The sequence below is a fragment of the Nothobranchius furzeri genome, chromosome 5 (genome assembly GCF_043380555.1).
Source record: "Nothobranchius furzeri strain GRZ-AD chromosome 5, NfurGRZ-RIMD1, whole genome shotgun sequence".
Taxonomy (NCBI): Eukaryota; Metazoa; Chordata; class Actinopteri; order Cyprinodontiformes; family Nothobranchiidae; genus Nothobranchius; species Nothobranchius furzeri.
This window is the reverse complement of record NC_091745.1, coordinates 61,498,086-61,517,127: the sequence shown is the minus strand read 5'-3', so window position 1 is coordinate 61,517,127 and position 19,042 is coordinate 61,498,086. Positions and strand designations below refer to the sequence as shown.

At 42.6% G+C, this 19,042-nt stretch overlaps 2 protein-coding genes across 2 annotated transcripts; one reads left to right on the top strand and one right to left on the bottom strand.

Moving 5' to 3' along the window:
• Window positions 1–4,089: 4,089 nt before the first annotated feature.
• On the top strand, window positions 4,090–16,293 carry il21r.1 (interleukin 21 receptor, tandem duplicate 1). Its single transcript, XM_015949737.3, has 8 exons — window positions 4,090–4,211; window positions 4,682–4,793; window positions 7,632–7,819; window positions 8,031–8,164; window positions 8,245–8,449; window positions 8,554–8,635; window positions 10,532–10,625; window positions 15,070–16,293. Exons 1-8 carry the CDS (start codon window positions 4,157–4,159, stop codon window positions 15,793–15,795), a joined length of 1,596 nt encoding a protein of 531 aa, XP_015805223.3. The 5' UTR covers window positions 4,090–4,156; the 3' UTR covers window positions 15,796–16,293.
• Window positions 16,294–16,669: 376 nt separating this feature from the next.
• Window positions 16,670–18,718, bottom strand: LOC107379101 (GTPase IMAP family member 4). Its single transcript, XM_015949695.3, has 2 exons — window positions 18,657–18,718; window positions 16,670–17,932 (listed from the first exon to the last, which is right to left on the bottom strand). Exons 1-2 carry the CDS (start codon window positions 18,676–18,678, stop codon window positions 17,025–17,027), a joined length of 930 nt encoding a protein of 309 aa, XP_015805181.3. The 5' UTR covers window positions 18,679–18,718; the 3' UTR covers window positions 16,670–17,024.
• Window positions 18,719–19,042: the final 324 nt, after the last annotated feature.

Here is a 19,042-nt window from a genome sequence, read left to right as displayed (position 1 = left end):
GAAAGGTCCCTGCCCCCCTCGAGAGGCACAGAGGATCGCCCCGGGGGGCCACAACCAGCAGCCGGCAGAGTCCCGGGAGATATCAGCGGCAAGCCCACATGCCCGCCCGCAGCCTCCCACCCCCTAGCCGGCCGAGCCCGGCACCCAGCGACCCGGGACCCAGGGGCGACCACCCACGCCGGGGACCCAGCAGAGCCCAGGGACCCAGACCCGTGCTGTGGCATCAGCTGGCATAGGCCAGACAATGCCCGCACTGCCCGCTCACCACAGCCATGGAATACACCTCATCAACACACAACACTATATTAGAGCTGGCGGAGGGAGACTAGGGGTCTTTGCACACCTCTGTTGTTGCTTGGCTTCCTGGGGCTGGAGGCTAGGAGGGAGATCTGGCCGTCTAGTTGGGGTCTGGGGTGGTGGGTTGCTGTGCTCGGCGTTGGGCGGGGGAGCCTGCTCATCAGCACCCCAGCAGAAAGGGTCAAACTTTGGTAACCGGTGATGGTTGTACCCAATGTGCAGCAGTACCGGGACCAGAGTGAATAGGGTGTGTATGGGGAGCATGAGTGGGTGTCCGGCGTGCATTTTTGTAAGTCTTTGGTTGTTTGTGCATGTGTGAGCATGGGGGAGGGAGTGTGTGACTGTGTTTGTGTATGACTGTATATGTCAGGTGGGGCCTTTGACTCCTCCCCTCTCCTGGGACTTCTTTTGATGATATAGATCTTCGTCTCCCCTCCCCCGCCACACCTGGTGTGGGGTGTGGTGCCTTGGTCTGCCTGAGTGTTCGTGGCTCCCGGGTCAGGGGGTTTATGATTTTTGGCATCTGCCTGTTCAATCCCGTTGGCTGCCTCGTGGGGTCTAGGCCCCTGAATTTCAGCCATTTTTACCAAATGACAAAGAGTCTTCCTGTCAGTCCCACAGTTACCATAGAAACCAGGAAGTTATGCAGCTGGCCATGTTGTTTCCAGAAGTGTCTCTGTAAAGGATGGTGAATGGCAGTTGAGGTAGTTTTACCATGCATCCGTCTCTGGAGAAAAGAATCCTGGACTGAGGGTCAAGAAGAGTTCCTCGCTGACATCAACACCCAAAAAGTGTGTGCATTTGCGTTTCTCTGCAAGGAGCTGTGAATGTGCAGGTTCTTCTCTGACATCTAAAACAAGCTCCCCAGTTTGTCGACTCCACAGGAGCTCACTAACAGTTTCCTCTCCGTCCTGTATGACGTTCCTCTCTCCTCACTGGCATGTCCACCACTGTCAGCAAACATCTGAGGTGGTGGTCTGGGGGACAGGTGGAGCCGCTGTTCGACAGCCTCGCTGATGTGGCGAGGCATGACCCAAACACAGGTGGAGCATAATCAGGAATCTGAAAAGGCGCAACATAAACACAGGACTTCAGCTAAGGTTCATTTTTGTAGTAAAGTCATGTGGAGCAGGGTAAAGATCAAAGGACTGAGTACACATCCTTGAGGGACACCTGTGCAGTATTTATTGGTCCAAGAACCACAACAAAACCTGTCTGAGAGGAAATCTAAAATCTGATATAGACACACATGGCTGTGAAGGACAAAAGATTATGTAATTCTACAGAACACTCCTCATGATCTGATGCTGTATCTTTTAAAGAATAACAAGTAGAATAGTAGTAATAATAAAAAAAAATCACTGATCAACCATAATATCAAACACCTGAATCTGAGTTTTAAATGGCTGAAATAATTTTAATAACTAGGCTTGTAGGCGTGTCCATGACTTATGGGACGGAGGTGAAACGGAACTTATCTAAAATGTTTTCTTTTGCATTTATGTTTATGTGCTTAGCAGACGCTTTTACCCAAAGCGACTTACAATTATTTTTAACCTATAGGGCATGTTGTGATCTGTGGGGGAAACCGGAGTACCCGGAGAAAACCCACGCATGCATGGGGAGAACACGCAACTCCACGCAGAAAGGCGAGTTTTGAACCTGCGACCTTCGTGCTGCGAGGCAACAGTGCTAAAGTGCTAACCACTGCATTTGATCCGAATCTGATTTTTTTTAAAGAGGAACATTCAGACTCTTATTAAAATCAAGCATTCCTGCATCAACAGTGGACAGATGTTAATGAAATAAAAATATTCAGAAATCTAATCACATCCGTTTATTTTCTCGATAATTCATGTGTTCATAAAGCTGTTTGGCTTTTTTCTGATCCACTGCTCTGCCACATCTGGCCAGAAAGAAGCAACAACACCATAGTGTTATAAAAACTGCTTGTGCCGCAGTTCCTGTTACAGTAAAATTAATACTGATGCTAGCTGTTCAGAACCGATTCCAACACAAAGCGCCTGACAGCAGAAGCACGCCTCGCTCATCAACCTACAATCTAATTCACACCACGTCTCTGAGACTCTGTTAGATTGTTATCTTTAGAAAACTGTTGCATCATATTTGATGATACTCAGTTAAAAAACCAACATTTTCCCTTTTCTGACGTTTGGATTAAATCAGGAAAACCAGATTTATGCCCAGTCTGGTTATCTTAATGACTTATTTGATGATTTTCTCATTTGTTTTCATATTTTAGGGCATTTGATTTATAAAAAGGGCTTTTGAAATTTCGAATGATGCTGCTATGAATAAAGTTTGTGTTTTTGCATTAAACACTGAATGATTTACACTTTTGAATTTTTGTGTGATGAGTGATATTTCACTCTGACTAATTGTGATACCGTAACGTTTAACAAAAAGAAGACACACCTACGTGGGGTTTGAGTCCTAGAAGCCCACCTGGTGTAGATAAACCAGCTTTTCTACTGTTTCTGACAAGTTTTCACCTCTCAGATCAGAACTTTATCAGATCATCTCCTAAAAACAAGGCTGGGTTCATAGTAAATGGTTTAGATTACATTGATTTTAAAGAAGCTGCCTGACTCTCCAACAGGATGACTCATACAGACTCTGACACCAAAATCCCCTGCTAGAATAATATTGTAGGTGGATGATCAGGGTCTTTTTAAATCTGTCAGAAAAGCATCTGCGGTGACAGATTAAAAGAATGGTAAATCAGGTAATGAAACCTATTTTTTTGTCAATGCTGAATTTATGTCAAAAGTGTTTAACGACATTTAGCAAATTTGAGAAAACAAAACATAAAAGAAACAGGAAGACATTTTTATTTCCTTCTAGAATAAAACAAGTATACACCTGTTTAGATCTTTATGATGAGACTTTAATAAAAGCATAAGAGTTTTACATAATTAGTGAAAAAATACTAAAAACAACAAACATCATAAAGAAAAGACCCCTTCTGCAGCACACTAAAGGCTCTGCAGCTCAGTGATCTTCATCTGTTTTGTTGTCTGGCTGCCAGAGTGATGAATCACAGGAAGTGGACAATAAAAGTAAACTACACGAGATATTAAAGAAGAGTATAAAAGACAACAAATAAATGACCTCGCCAAAGACATTTTATGTATTTCATAATATTTATTAGCACATTTTTGCTCATGTCCTTTATTTGTTCTTCAGGGTTAAACAAAGAAAACAAAGTATTTTCCTACATGCAGCATTTATTTATATACCAAATAAAACAAACATTCATGACCCATCTTGTTAGTCAAAAGTAGGTGAAGCAAACACAATGACTGAGCTACTTTGCACCAAGTTTCCTGTTGCCTTTTATTTAGCCAGATGAGCTGCTGCATATTCATGGTAGAGATGTGGATGTGGTGGGAAGGTACCGCAGCACCTCTGAAACCACATCCTGAGTCACCGAACCGACAGTGACGCCTCTACATTGCTGCCTGACTTTTCTTCCATTCAGTGTTCACGCCTCATCGCGTCAGTCGCTCCGTTAACTTCTTCCCTTGTTAAGCTGTAGACTTCTCATTTTAAAGCAGGTAAGACTTTTAATCTCTCAGATTTTTGCTGGTTTTAAAGTCTGGCTCATTTAATGGTGTTTACTGCTGTTTGATTTGTGTTAAGACTGCGGGGAAAAGTGAATACATTTCTTAGATGATAGAAAATATTTTGTAGATGTTATAATGAGGAACTTTTGGCTACATTTAGCCTCCAGTAACATGCTGTTTCGGCTGACCTGAGTTAACCTTGTACCTCTTTATTCAGTCTGAGTGTGTGTTTCCACGGCCTGAGCGCTGGCTGACATCAGTGAGTCATCCTCATGGCTCCTAAGCTTCTGTTCTTACTGCTTCTGTGGCCTCTGACTCTATTTAATGGTAAGATAATCTTTCTGTTACGTTTTTTGTTTTATCCCTTTTTGATCAGCTTTCCTAAGAACTCATTTTCAGTTAAACTCACTTATTTTTAAATGTAGCTTCATTTGCAGTAACTCCTTCTGGCCTTAAAGCCTCTGATGGAGCATCAGGATTAGTACCTTCACCAGAAACCTGCTATACTCAGTCCAAGGCGTGTCTACTGCCCCCTGGTGGACAATCTGCAGAGCCAATTTTATTGATTTATTACTGGTTTATTGTTACAAAAATACACGATAGAATAAAATGTATTATTACTGGGTCAATTAATTACCTTTAGGCAAACTATTTAATCTTTCAGGTTTTAATATTTGAATCTAAAGTAAGCGTGTCCTTTATCTGAATGGGATGCTGGTTGATTCAACAGTCAATCAGGCTGATGTTGTTGGAGCTTCTGCAGCTTCTGCAGCTGACCTAGTTTTTCTCCTCTGCAGCAGTTGCATCTTTGTGCAAAGTCACCTGCTCCACCGACTACATTAAGACACTAAACTGCTCCTGCTCAGGCTCTGTGCCAACACTTCCTGTCCTACTTGATGTCATCTGCAGGTAAACACCCTCTCTCTTTCTGGAGATAAATATGTTTACCCTTCATTTGAGCACTGCCAGATATCTGTGTTTGCATCCTCTCTGAAAGCACAGTGCAGGATTTTTCCTTTCATCCCATTTAAATGCAGAACTGTTGCTTTTGTGAGGTGAGTTAGCTTAAAGGCAATTGTCACACATTTGCCGCAGTTCTGAGAGGGTGTCATTCGTTAATGCAAACCTTTGCAGCATTCGCTTCAAACTTCTCGAAGTTTTACACCTAAACCCCTCAAGGACGGTCAGTGAGCTTGTTAACAGCTTTCTACCAACGCCTCTCCACTCTAGACAGAGTCAATGCCAAGCATCACCTAACTCATAATTCACAATAAATCACAATTCCAGGACACATCGCAGCTTGTTCTCACGAACATTACTTTGTTTCCATGAAAGCGGCTCAGATCAGGAGTTCTGGAGTCAGCACCATTCAACGTGTCGTGAGATGATCTACAGAATTCAGATTTTTAAAGGTTTCTGACCAGATAATCATTTGAAGAGAATGAAACTAAATACATAAAAGTTGAACAAAGCCATGTTTTTAGAGGACCTGTTTGCATCTAATCTGGGCCGCTGATGTTTCAGCTCCTCTCTCTTTAAAGTTAAAATTCAGAGACTAAAGCAAAACATCACACCTGAACTTAAAATATAAAAAATATTATTTCACACCTTTTCTATCTCATTATCTGTGAGAACTACTCCAACCCTGAACTGAACAAAAACATTGTGTAGGCTCAAAGGATGCCTCCCTCTGAAAGCTTTGAAAACCTTTTTGAAAATGAAAAAACTGAAATTATTTAAATGATTTATTTCCGTCTGCACAAACACCCACAATTCCCCCTTTGAAGTAGGGGATTTACAAATGTAGCGTCACGTTTTTTAAGTAAAAAATAAAAAACATTTAAAAAATTCACCAATAATTCCTTTTTAAGCACAAGCCATTTAAGGTCCAGTGTGATGGATGATGCAACCTCACTTATCAGAAGCATAACTATATTCTGATCAAACCAAAAACGAAAATACTCTGTTGTTATAATGTTCTGCTCTTTAAATCGCTTGAGTTGTAACATTTTCATTTCTTTTATAGAGATGAAGACGGACACTTCAGAGGCAGCTGTACAGTTATGTAGCGTTGTTAATCTACATAACTAGAATTTAACGCTGTTGCTATTTCATCTTTGATAAATTCTGAGAAAGATCAAACTAATTGGCAATGAAAGTTATATCATATATATCCACAGATAATTATATTATCAGAGGAAGTTCATACACCAACTGGCTTGGTCTATATTTAATCAAAAGATTAATATTTAATTTAAGAGATTTATATTAATAGCAAAAGTTTATTTATTAATTCAGAAGATCTAAAGAGATCTTTGCTCGTTCAGTGACCAAATATACACCACTCTGTGTTTTATTTCAAAGAAGAGTCAGGTTTAAAAAGTTAAGAATTTATTACTAACAATTTAAAGATGACCATTTAAAAGACAATTCATAAATGACAATTTATAAAAGCTTTGGTATTAAAAACTTGGTATTAAAAAGCAATCTGTGTCTGGATGAAACTAAGCATGAAGTGTGTGTGTGTTTGGATGTGTGAATTAGGTCTCAGAAGGTTTTTATCTTAGAGAGAGAAAAACGCGTTCTAGGTGAAAGAATTTAGTTTGCAGTTAAGCTAAATTATTTCTTAATTAAAGAGGCATTCATATGCAATCTTTCGGAAGTGTCTACCTCACCCAGTTAGGAGACCCCCTTTTGTCAGGAGGAGATGATGACCCCCAAACACGAGGTGGGTAGAGGAACCGTAGTGCGACCAAATCGGTCCTGAGATGTCTCTGGGTCACAACGACTGATGAAACTGGTTGCGTCTCAAAAATCAACACTCTGAAGGAGTTTTGCGTCAGCTTGTGCTGCAGATGGCGTTTCTGTTGAAGCAATTCTGTCGGCGTGACAGAAAAGCTTTAGTGGAGGTTTCGAACGGCCGACTCGATCCTCTGGACTCTCGTCGCCTCGAAGAGAATTTGGTGAGCTCAAGAACTGAACTTGAACTGAGGAGTTAGGTTTTAAGAGACGGCCGGTAATCTTATTCTAACAAATCAGATTTTGACATGTAGATTTGACATACCTCGGAACACGCCCTCTCAGAGACAGAAAGTTCTGGGTTGTCATGTGACAAAGACGTGAGTGCAGTTCACCTTAGCCTGATTACTGTGTCCTGCATGGTGTGTATAAGTGCAGTCATCTTCCTGTCACTGTTAAACATTACTGATTATTATAAATAATAATAATTATTTACCAAAGAATAATAATTCATTTCAGAAATTAAATACATTTATAATGAACCTTGATGATTATTTATGAACATTGTAATAGGACAGTGAAAAGAGTTTATTAAAAATGATTCTTTTAAATCTTGAAGTGTCCGTCTTGCAGATGGAACAGCAGTCAGATAAAGGCAGTCAGATTAAAGGGGTGGTAGACCGACATTCAGTCTCCTGTGATGGATAATCTGTAGATAGAAGTGCAGCCAGGACAGCTTGACCCAGCTGAGGAAGTGTGACCTTTAGATCACAAATGAAGCCATTCATGTCGCTACATTTTTTAAGTAAAACATAAAAATATTTCAAAACTTCACCAATGATTCCTTTTTAAGCATAAGCCATTTAAGGTCCAGTGTGATGGATGATGCAACCTCATTTCTCAGAAGCATAACTAAATTCTGATCAAACCAAAAATGAAAATACTCTGTTGTTATAATGTTCTGCTCTTTAAATCGCTTGAGTTGTAACATTTTCATTTCTTTTATAGAGATGAAGACGAACACTTCAGAGGCAGCTGTACAGTCACGCCACCTCAGAGCTGGTGCACAATTGTCAATGAGGACCTGAACGAAGTCACCACTATTGGGACGAACTGCACAACAACAGTCGGCCATCTTGGCAGCGATGCGTCTGTGGATGGCCCTGAGTCAACTGTTTGGGTTCTGTCTGATATGGGTAGGTTCTGTTAACTCATTTCACTATTTATCATTTCTGCAGAACTGATGTGAAAATTGTGTCAGAAAGTAACCTTCAGGTGAGCAACCTCCACAGGTTACCGTAGATTCCCTCCGCTGTTTGGTTTGGAAACGGCTCACCCTCCAGAGAGCTAAAATTAAAACCGCTGTCCCTCATGAGGATTCTTGTAATTTCCTCTCATCCTTCACAGTGAAACCAGAAGCTCCCGTTAATGTGAAAGTGACAAATGATGGTGATTTCTACAACATCACCTGGAGTAAAAACAACCTGTTTCATGAACTTGTGTACAAAGTCCGCATAAGAACAGCGGCACACACTGAAAAGGTGAGCTAGAACTTGTTATTGTTTGAATTCTCTGCAGGAATTGTCCATGCAAACCAGTTTGTGATGTTGGTTCCTAAAAGGTTCAAAGGGATTTGTTTCCAGTGGATGAAGAGTACCTTCTGATAGATCTCAGAAAGCTGCAGCCTGATGTGGTTTACACGGTGGACGTTCAGGCCCAGATGAGCCCTGGGTTTTACCTTAAAGGCCCGTGGAGTGAGTGGAGTTCTGGTGTAGAATGGAGGAGCGTGAGAGTTTCTGCAAATGAAACAAGAGAAACAAGTATTAGTAAGAAAACAACTTTTCTTCATTGTTTAAAAAATAAATGTTTCTGCATGATCAAAACTCTGTTCAACAAACGTAACATTTTCTTGTTTCATTTTGTTTTCTAGGAATAAATGTCACCTGGTTGTACGTTTCCATGCCCATCCTCCTCGTCCTCACCCTCTTGTTAGTTGGATATCTACAGAAACCGTGAGTACTGTCAAGGTTTCCAGGATTTTGTATTCTGCACATTCAGCATCTTCACTTTTTCTCACTTTTGCCTTATCGAATGACTCCAGTCAAAGTAGGACAAGATCAAATCTGTTAGGCTCTTTCTACCCCGGTTCTGGTTTTGCATTTCAAGCTGCAGTGAAACCCTTTGAATGTTGGATTGGAGGCTGAAGGTCAGGATGCTGATGGCTTCCAGTAAACGATCAGCAAGGCGTCACTCTGCATCACTCAACACTTTCCTGGCATCACCTCCCACATAGAGATAAACCACGACAGAGATGCACGTGCTGCGGCACTTTGCACTGAGGTGTCTCGCAGTCATAGGAAGTCACACAGAGCCTCAGAGAGCCAAGAACAGCTCGGTTTTAAAACAAAAACTCCTAAAAAAAACTTGTGATGATGCCATCATCCCTCTGGAGAAGAGCTCACAACGCCCCGTTTGTCTCGGAGGTTTAATGTTGTCATTAGTGCTGACAATTGCAGTGGTCTGTCATGTAAACTCATTCAGGAGTTCAGATTCCTCATCTTGATGTAGGCGGAGGCAGGCTTTGCATGGAGCAGTTGTAATCAGTCACTATCTTACCTGCAGCAGTCAGAAAGATGCCAGGAATGAGAGGAAGTGAGTGAAGGTTTATTTCTGTAGAACCTTTTAAGATAAAACAAATCGGAACTAACAAGAGTTAACAAAATGTGTAAAAAAAAACATTGAACACTAAAGCTTTTGAATACATTTTATTCAAAAGTTTCTAAAGTTTAAATTCATGCTGTATTTTTTTATTTTTAATGGCAAAATTCCTTTTTTTCCCGCCAGCACAAACACATAAAACATTTGAAACGTACTACGTTAGACCAGGGCCTCTCGGCCAGGTCGTGTTGGCAAATGAGAAAAGGTTCTTTACCATGTTAGATGAAGGTTTCAAACCAACAACCGCAGAGTGAGTTGCTCATGGCGTTTGGATTTAGGCCCTGTTCACACAGCAGAATAGAAAAAATTGTTGGACAGTTTTTAAAAGATCCCAGATAGGCCTGAGTTGGTTCAACAGTGTGGGGTGTGTGACAACTCAATAAAAACTACACATGAGCCGATTTTCACTCTCCAACTTTCGCCAGTGAGACGAGAAATCTCGCAAAACCTCTCAAGATAAAACATGACTTTGGAGTAAACAAACATGGAGCAGGTGGAGAGAGCAGAGTGGCTACATGCCACGTTCAAAAGGGCAGCACATTTGTTTGTCGTCAAAATCAGACCAAGGTAATCCGTCACGTTTGACATCCCTGCGTTGTGATCTTCCCATTCTTTTTAGCAGACTAGAACACTCTTAACACACCACACATGACAGGAATCGTCAGAGTCCTGACAATAACTGAGGGGTCCTTAAGAATGTCAGAAGGGGAGGAGTGGCTCAATAAATGGCATACTTATCAGATTCAGGCGTTGCTCTCTTGTCTGTTGAATTCACACGAATCAGAAAGAGCTACCAGACAACTTAGAGAAGATCTTTGTTACGTTCATTTCATGTTCCTTATCTGATTTAAATTTTTTGGGTAAATGAAATTTGCTTTTACCTTTTTGCTGACATGTTTTGGCTCTCACTGTAGCCCTCCTAGTCAGATATCGCCCTCTACTGCCCGTGCATTTCTAAAAAATAAATTTTGTCGCTCCACAAGCAAATGCAGGATGGTAGTTTGTAACACTTTTATGTTGGAATTTTTACAGTTTTTTTTGGAATAACTTTCAGGAGTGCAAATTTAAAACATCACTTATTTCTTTAATCAAGAGGACTGTTAACTTGAAACGTTTGGACATCCTTGGATTATGAGATGCTAAAGCCTTTATTTGCTCATAAATCTCATTCATTGTTCTACTTTTTTTAGGTGTTGGCAGAAGAAACTCCGGATGATTACATACATCCCCAGGCCAAATGAGTACTTCAAGCCCCTGTACCACAACCATGAAGGAAACTTTAAGGTAAAAGACAGAAAAACTCCTCCTTTGGGCTTGTGTGTAGTTTCCAAAGTTGCCCAGCAGGTGCTGCCGGGGGACTTTCACAACATCTGAGCCCATCTTCGGTGGGACTTTCCCTTCGGTTTGAGTGTGTCTGTGATGTGACTCTGAGCGTAGGGGCTTCACACAGCCTTTCGTTTGGCTGTGGGTAGATGCTTGTCTCAGACAGTCAGACCTGTTCCACCTTGGTGGAAAATACCCCCCCCCCCCCCCCCCCCCCCCCCCCCAGCTACGTCTTTCATTTGACAGGGTGTCATACAAAAGACAGCCCACTATTGGGCCATTCCCATCTGTACCGGGTCGGCCCGGGCCGGGTAGCGTAGGTTGTTTACATATCTGGGTGGCCTGGTATTTTTCCGGGCCAACCAAGGCTCATTCTCAGCCCTCTTCTCGAGGGGGTCTGCTTCAGGCCGACCAGGGCCAACACACCCACTGCTGACAGCAAATTCACACCTTCCATCAGAGCAAGCCTCTGATTGGTGGGTAGAATCAGCCCACATGGGCTTAAGACAAGGATGTGTGGAATCAACCGGGCCAGGCTGGGGCCGACTGGGGCTACCCGGCCCGGGCCGACCCGGTACAGATGGGAATGGCCCATAATTTACCCGATGGGGCAGAGTCTAAAGGCTGTGGTTAATACTTTTTAAGGTTTCATAAATGTTTAACTTTGTCAGCTAATTTTCCTCCTATGATCTATATGTTGCATAGATGAGCTGGCTTTATGTTAAAGCAAGGTCATAATGGTTATACTTACTGTGCCTAAAACAAAGTTTAACTATGTTTACTTAAGAAAAAATATAATTCCTGCGCTGTGGTCGCAGGATTTTCAGTTCCTGTCGTGGTGACAACCCCCGAACCCGCTGGTGGACACCAACAGTTAGGGATGCCGTTAAGCTGAAGAAAGAGTCCTATCAGGTCTTTTTCGCCTGTGGGACTCCAGAGGCAGCTGACAGGTACCGGCAGTCCAAGCGGAACGCGGCTCGGGTGGTCGCCGAGGCAAAAACCCGGGCATGGGAGGAGTTCGGTGAGACCATGGAGCAAGACTTCCGTACGGCTTCGAGGAGATTCTGGCCCACCATCCGGCGCCTCGGGGGGGAAAGCAGTGCGCTTCCAACATTATCTCTATTGGGGACGGTGTGCTGCTGACCTCTACTCAGGACGTTGTGGATCGGTGGGCAGAATACTTCGAAGACCTCCTCAATCCCACCGACATGTCTTCCAGTGAGGAAGCATAGTCTGGGAACTTTGGGTTGGCCTCTCAAATCTCTGGTGCTGAGGCCACTGAGGTGGTTAAAAAGCTCCTCTGTGGCAAGGCTCCAGGGATGGATGAGATCCGCCCAGAGTTCCTTAAGGCTCTGGATGTTGTGGGGCTGTGTTGGCTGACATGGCTCTGCAATATCCGTGGACATCGGGGGCATTCCTACCGGACTGGCAGACCGGGGTGGTGGTTCCCTTATTTAAAAAGGGGGACCGCAGGGTGTGTTCCAACTACAGGGGGATCACACTCCTGAGCCTTCCTGGTAAGGTCTATTCAGGGGTTCCAGAGAGGAGGGTCCGTCGGATTGTTGAACCTCAGATTCAGGAGGAGCAACGTGGTTTTCATCCTGGCCGTGCAACACTGGACCAGCTCTATACCCTTAGGGGGATCCTAGAGGGTGCGTGGGAATTTGCCCAACCACTCTACAGGTGTTTTGTAGATTTTGAGAAGGCGTTTGACCGCATCCCTCAGGGGGCCCTGGGTGTGTGTGTGTTTTTCGTCAAAATCAGACCAAGATAATCCATCACGTTTGACATCCCTGCGTTGTGATCTTCCCATTCATTTTAGCAGACTCCAGGACTCGCGTGAACTCCAGGAGTATGGGGTACCAGTCCCTCTGATACGGGCTGTTAGGTCCCTGTATGACTCGTGTCAGAGCTTGGTTCGCATTGCCGGCAGTAGGTCGGGCTCGTTCCCAGTGAGAGTTGGACTTTGCCATGGCTGCCCTTTGTCACCGATTCTGTTCATAACCTTTATGGACAGGATTTCTAGGAGCAGCCAAGGTGTGGAGGGCATCCGTTTTAGTGGCTTGAGGATCAGGTCTCTGCCTTTTGCAGATGATGTGGTCCTACTGGCTTCATCAGAATGTGATCTTCAGCTTTTGCTGGAGCGGTTCGCAGCCAAGTGTGAAGCAGCTGGGATGAGAATCAGCTCCTCTAAATCTGAGACCATGGTCTTGATTCGGAAAAGGGTAGAATGCCTTCTCCGGGTCAGGGATGAGGTCCTGCCCCAAGAGGAGGAGTTTAAGTATCTCGGGGTCTTGTTCACGAGTGAGGGAAAACTGGAGCGTGAGATCGATAGGCGGATTGGTGCTGCATCTGCAGTGATGCGGGTCTTGTACCGGTCTGTTGTGGTGAAGAGAGAGCTGAGTCAGAAGGCGAAGCTCTCGATTTAGCGATCGATCTACGTTTCTACCCTCACCTATGGTCATGAGCTTTGGGTAGTGACCAAAAGAACAAGATTGTGGGTACAAGCGACCAAAATGAGTTTTCTTCGAAGAGTGGCTGGGCTCTCCCTTAGAGATAGGGTAAGAAGCTCAGTCATCCGGGAGGGGCTCGGAGTAGACCCGCTGCTCCTCCACATCGAGAGGAGCCAGTTGAGGTGGCTCGGGCGTCTGGTCAGGATGCCTCCTGGACGCCTCCCTGGTGAGGTTTTCCTGGCACGATCAACCGGGAGGAGACCTAAAGGTAGACCCAGGACACGGTGGAGGGTCTATGTCTCTCACCGGACCAGGGAACGCCTTGGGATTCCCCAGAGGAGCTGGACCAAGTGGCTGGGTTGACGGAATTCTGGGCCTCTCGACTTAGGCTACTGCCCTCGCGACCCAACTCCGGATAAGCGGATGAAAATGAAAAAAAAATGGATGGATGGATCATTCTAAAGTTGAGAAATGTTTCTTTTCTCTGTGCTGCTTCTACATTTTCGTTGATGAATCATAAATAAGCTTTTTGCCGAACTTGTTGGGATTTTTTTTTCAGATGTAATAGTCACTGGTATCTATTCACCAGGTGGGAGGCAGGGGGACACCCAAACCACTCACTGATTTAGAGTCTCTGATAAATCTGACATGCACGTTTGTGGTCTGTGGGAGGAAACCAGAGCACCTGGAGAAAACCCACACATGGAAGAAATCTTAACTCTATTCAGAAAGCCTGAAGGCAGGATTCAAACCTGCAACCCTCCCACTCTGGAGGAGCTATGTGCCCTGAAGTGTGCCTCCATGCTTCCCCTGAGTTTATTTTATTCTTTTAACTCATTTTTTTTTTTACTAAATTATACAAACAATCATACAGCGATGCCTGTTGATGCCTGTTGGTGCACTTACCATAATCATACAGAAGAGAGCGCTGCTGAACTATGAAAGGGGAGCTGGTAAAGTTCATTTAGGAAGCGCCTTTCTTAGGGAAAAATAAATAATTAAAAGCGCAGAAATGGCAATAAATAATGTAGACACATTAAAGACTTTAAAAAAGACAAAAAAAGTTTAAGATTGTAGTTATTTCCTTATTCATTTAGAGAAATTAACAAAATAGGAGGAATTTGTAAGTTTGAACCAGTTCTCTGATTTGATTGAATATCTGCTGTAGAACTGAAGACATATATTTTAATGTATTAAAATCTCTGTGGTCATTATGAGAGCTGTATTCGGGTATATGGCATCTCTGGTGTCAAAACTGTTTGTTTCCTCAGGCCCCAAAAGTCCGACACAGCATCAAAATGAAGATTTGGCAGGTTTTAAAGTTGTGTTTCATTCATAGTTGTCATTTGTCCTTGAATATGGTTTATTTATTGAACTTTCACACATTTTTATAGTAGTCATTTTTTTACTGCAAAGTTGAACATAAATGTAGAATTTCAGCCTTAACTCTGCAACAGGCCGCTGTGGAGTGAAGGTAAATGGGTGTGATGTGTTGGTGCACCAGTTTTCTGCACTGTTTTCACTGATGCCGCTGACAGAAGACCTGCTGATGTGTCACGGATTAAAACGTTTATCTCAGGATTTATTTGTCAGGTTAAGAAACCATACAAAGAGGTTGATCAAGTGACTCAGATGACATTTAGTTCAGTCATAGAGAAACTGAAAGTGGAATTCTAAGAATTTCAGAGCTGTGAGCTGAGATTTGTGTCGATACAATGATTAGATCTTTAGAAATGACAGGTTAGGTTGGGCAACGTCTGCATGACAGCGACTGTAGAGTACAAGACTTTAGGAGGTGGATTTACTAAGAAAGTAGTTCTTGTATGTGAAGTAACAGAGAGGCTAAACAACAAAAACCTAAAATCAGTTCAATATTTGATGAAAACTATAAATATCTCACAATTAAAGATGTGCATTATTATAAATGAACATTCCTCTTTGTTTTGTTACAGGAGTGGGTGAAGCCTGTGTTTACTGAGTTTGATTGCCTCATGATCAACACCAGCATGTTGATGGGTGAGAAGCCAGACAGCCTGCTTCACTGGAACATTGAGAAGCAAAGCTACGACGTGGACGAGATGAAAGAAGGTGGTGCCTTCCTCCACGTGCTGCAGGCTTCAGGCAACCTGCTCCAGGACAGCAGCGGCTCCCAGAGCACCGGAAACTCCACCGGACGCATCTCCATACAAACCGTGACCCTGTCCGGAGGAGAGGTCGCATCCCAGAGCTCGCTCGAAAGTTACCAAGATGGAGAAAGCTTTGGGTCTTTTGCAGAAGCTGACAGAGAACATGCAGGGTATGATTTAGAGGACTTGTCTGTGTCTAGGAGGAACAGACAGAGTGGGTTTTCACTACAGCGGGAAAACCAAATAGCCAATGATTTATTAATGGAAAACATAAACTATGAAGAAGTCCAGTTTAACGAAGCAGAGAGGGCGTCGCTGGACTCGTTTGAATCAAACGAACAGTCGGAGGATGGCTACCCTCGTGTGGACTTGGACACCATTGACAGTGGTTATGGAGAGTGCAGCAGCCCTGGAGCCTTGGACTCAAACCAGGCTCAGCAGATGGACTCGTTTCAGCAGCACAAAAACTCGAGCTACGTCAAGCAGTGGATGATATGCAGCACAATTCAGGAAGACCCCAGCAATGTGAGCGATGAGACACAGGAGCCATAGCTTCTGGGTCGCAACCCTAGAAGACATTCTAACTGTAAAAAAAACTTCAAGTGTTTGTTTTGTTTCTCGCAGCACTATACACACATTAATTTGTGTATTAAAATGTTATTATTGTAACTTTTGCCTTTAAGCATTGAACCTGCAAATTAAGAGAGCACATTTTAGTCCCTCATCAAAATGAGTTTAATGTAAAAACTACTAAACAAAATTGAGGGAAAGAAAAACTAAACCATTATTATATATTCCATTGCCTCTATATTAATAATATGTACATAATGTTATTATTTTACATTAAATTATGAGCCTTTTTAGATCAAATAATGCAAAAACAAAACATTTTTGTTGCTCTGCCTGGTGTAGAAGTTAAAAAGGACAGGAGCAAATTTTAATAAAATGTCCATGTCTCATCTATCTGTTGTCATGAACTATTGCTATGAAATTTTATTTTATTTTTATTTTTATTTTATTGCTGATATGTGAAATAAAATATAGTAAAGCACTCAGAAAGGTGTGGCTAACAGCTTTGATGTTTTAGCTGTGGGAGACACAAGTTAGACTCAAATGTCCGTCTGTTTTCTGCTTGTGTCTGGTTTTAGGAGTTTTAGGTATTGTGTGTGCCTCAAACAGTCCATCTAAAATTAAACAATTTTTGTGGATGAAAAATTGCTTTACTGGATGGAGTACACTTATGTGATAACTGCAAAACAGGTTATAATTTAAGTGTGCAAAAAGACAATGATGCATCTCTTTATTTCTGTTTTTTTTTTTTTACCCTTTTAGGTGTTGACTCTGGAGTGCTGAAGTGCTGGGATTCTGGTTCTAGACTGGATAAATTCTTTTCAGTATAAAATTCCAATTTATTGTCAACCAGAATTCCTCTTGAAAAACTAAACCTCAGAAACATACAAAAAGATAAATCCAAGTAGTTCTGTGTGACTTTATTTGTTTCAATTTAGGGCAGGTGACAGATTTTAACAACAGGAATAATCTCCGGGGGTCACAGCTCCGTTAATGTTTAACTGATTTTCTAGATGATTTAGCTTGACAGCATTACAGAGGTCAATAAACAACAACAAGTTCAGAAATCACAGAAAGACTCAGGTCTGACTAAAGAAAAACAGAGTGTAACAACAGGAATCAGCTGATGAAGTCAGAATGAAACAGAACCACCCTAACCCTAACCACACAACAGAAAGGAAGGTCTGTGAAATGATCTGAAATGGAGCTGACTACAGAATGCAACAGCGTTTTGGGGCACGACGACGCTCCACTTCCCTTCTAGCTTCTTCGCTTTTCTGAGCAATCAGCCTTTCCGTTTGCTCTCTGAGTTCTCTCTCTCTCTGTTCGTTTAACATTTTCAACTTCTCAGTCTTCTCTTTCTCAGCCAGGAGTTGTTCATTGATTTTCTGCTTCTCTTTTTCATACTCTTCCTTTATTGTTCTCTCTAATTCTTCTCTCTCTCTGCGTATTCGCTCCTCCTGCTCCATTAGGATACGTTGTTTCTCCTCTTCAATCTGCCTCTCAGCCTCCTGGAACATCTCGCTGGTGTAGTGGCTTCCTCCGTTCTTCTGAACTATGTTTCTGATCTTCTGCAGCAGCTCGATGACCTGAGGCTTCTTGTCCATTAGTTTATTATTGAAGACGTGATACTGACCGTTGCATCTGGACACGAGTTCCTGTAGATCTGGACAGTTTTCCATGTATTCTTCAATAGTGGTGTCTTCAAGGTTGTCTCCGTGAGTGAAGAGGACCATGCTGTATTTGTCTGCAGCATCACCAAAGATTTCTTGAATCATTTGCACCGTTTTCTTTTCTTCATCAGTGAACCTGCTCAGAGAGATGATCACCAGGAAGATGTGGGGTCCAGGAGAAGAAAAGGAGATGCACTGACCCAGATCCTTTTTTGTCCGCTCCTCATCAAACCTGGTGTCAAACAGACCTGGAGTGTCGATAACAGCAATCTTTTGTCCGTCCACTTCAGTTCTTCCTTTTGCACAGTCTACAGTGAGAGACATGGGACGGCATTTGGACTCAAAGGACTTTTGACCCAGGATGGTGTTTCCAGTTGCACTCTTCCCAATTCCAGTCTTTCCCACCAGGACGATTCTCAGCTCCTTGTTATTCGTCAGTGTGGATCCTGTAAAAATATTTTGAGTCAGAATGCGGAGGTTTATCTTACCCCACCATCTTATTTCTATAGCAGGTATAAAAATGGCATGGGACCAGACCAAAGTACTGCACATGACAATGTCATAAAAACAATAAAACGATATGACAAAACAGATGAAAACAGTCAATAATTACAACTATAAACACAGTATAAAAGAAAGTCACTGGCCAGTCATAGAAACGGGTCTGAAGCATGATTTTTAACATGTATTGTACAATGCATGTTTAACTGAGAGGGGAAGTGCTTTCCAGAGCACAGTGGTGGCATGCACGAAAACCTGCTCCTCCCTTGCTTTATAATTCATGTTCAGTGCACAGAGTATCAAGTGCCCAATCAACCTCAATGAGCGTATGGGTACATGTGGAGTGAGCAGGTCCAATAGATAGGAGGGTGTAAGACCATTCGAAGTCTTAAACCCCAAAAGCAGTACTTTAAACCTCACTCTAAAGACTACAGGAAGCCAATGGGGGGAATTCTGAATAATCTGAAGGCGACTCGGGGCCAAAACAGAAGTGCCAATGAGAACTCAGTTTGCGTTGTCTAGACGAGATGTAACAAAGGCATGAATAACAGGCTACAAGGGGTTAGGTAGGAATTTCCTAAGAATCTGCAGTTTTCTGTTTCTGTTAAATTATTTATTTGCTGTGTCTGGATTTGTAATTTTAACACATGAAAACAGACTGGTACTTACTGGTGTCCAGGCGTCCGTCCATGATTAGATCGCAGAGAGAAGTGTGGATGATGAAGCTGAAGAAAAACTAAGGATTTTATAGCCCAACCACAAACTCCACCCACACACGATCTTTCATCGTATCATGATCAGAATAAAGAAGAACGCTGCCAATCTTCACAATAAGCATTTACTGTTAATGTCAGCACTCTGACAGAAGGATCCATCTCTAAAATCTGGTGTTTTAATCAGTAGATCAGTGTTGATGTTTCTTAATTAAACAAAAAATGTAACACATTTTATTTAGGACGATTTTTAGTTAGCTGACGATGTTTCATTTTCATTCTGATGAGCTCGATAGGTTACCTGTGAAATCTTAGGATCTGATATCGACTCATAAATCCATT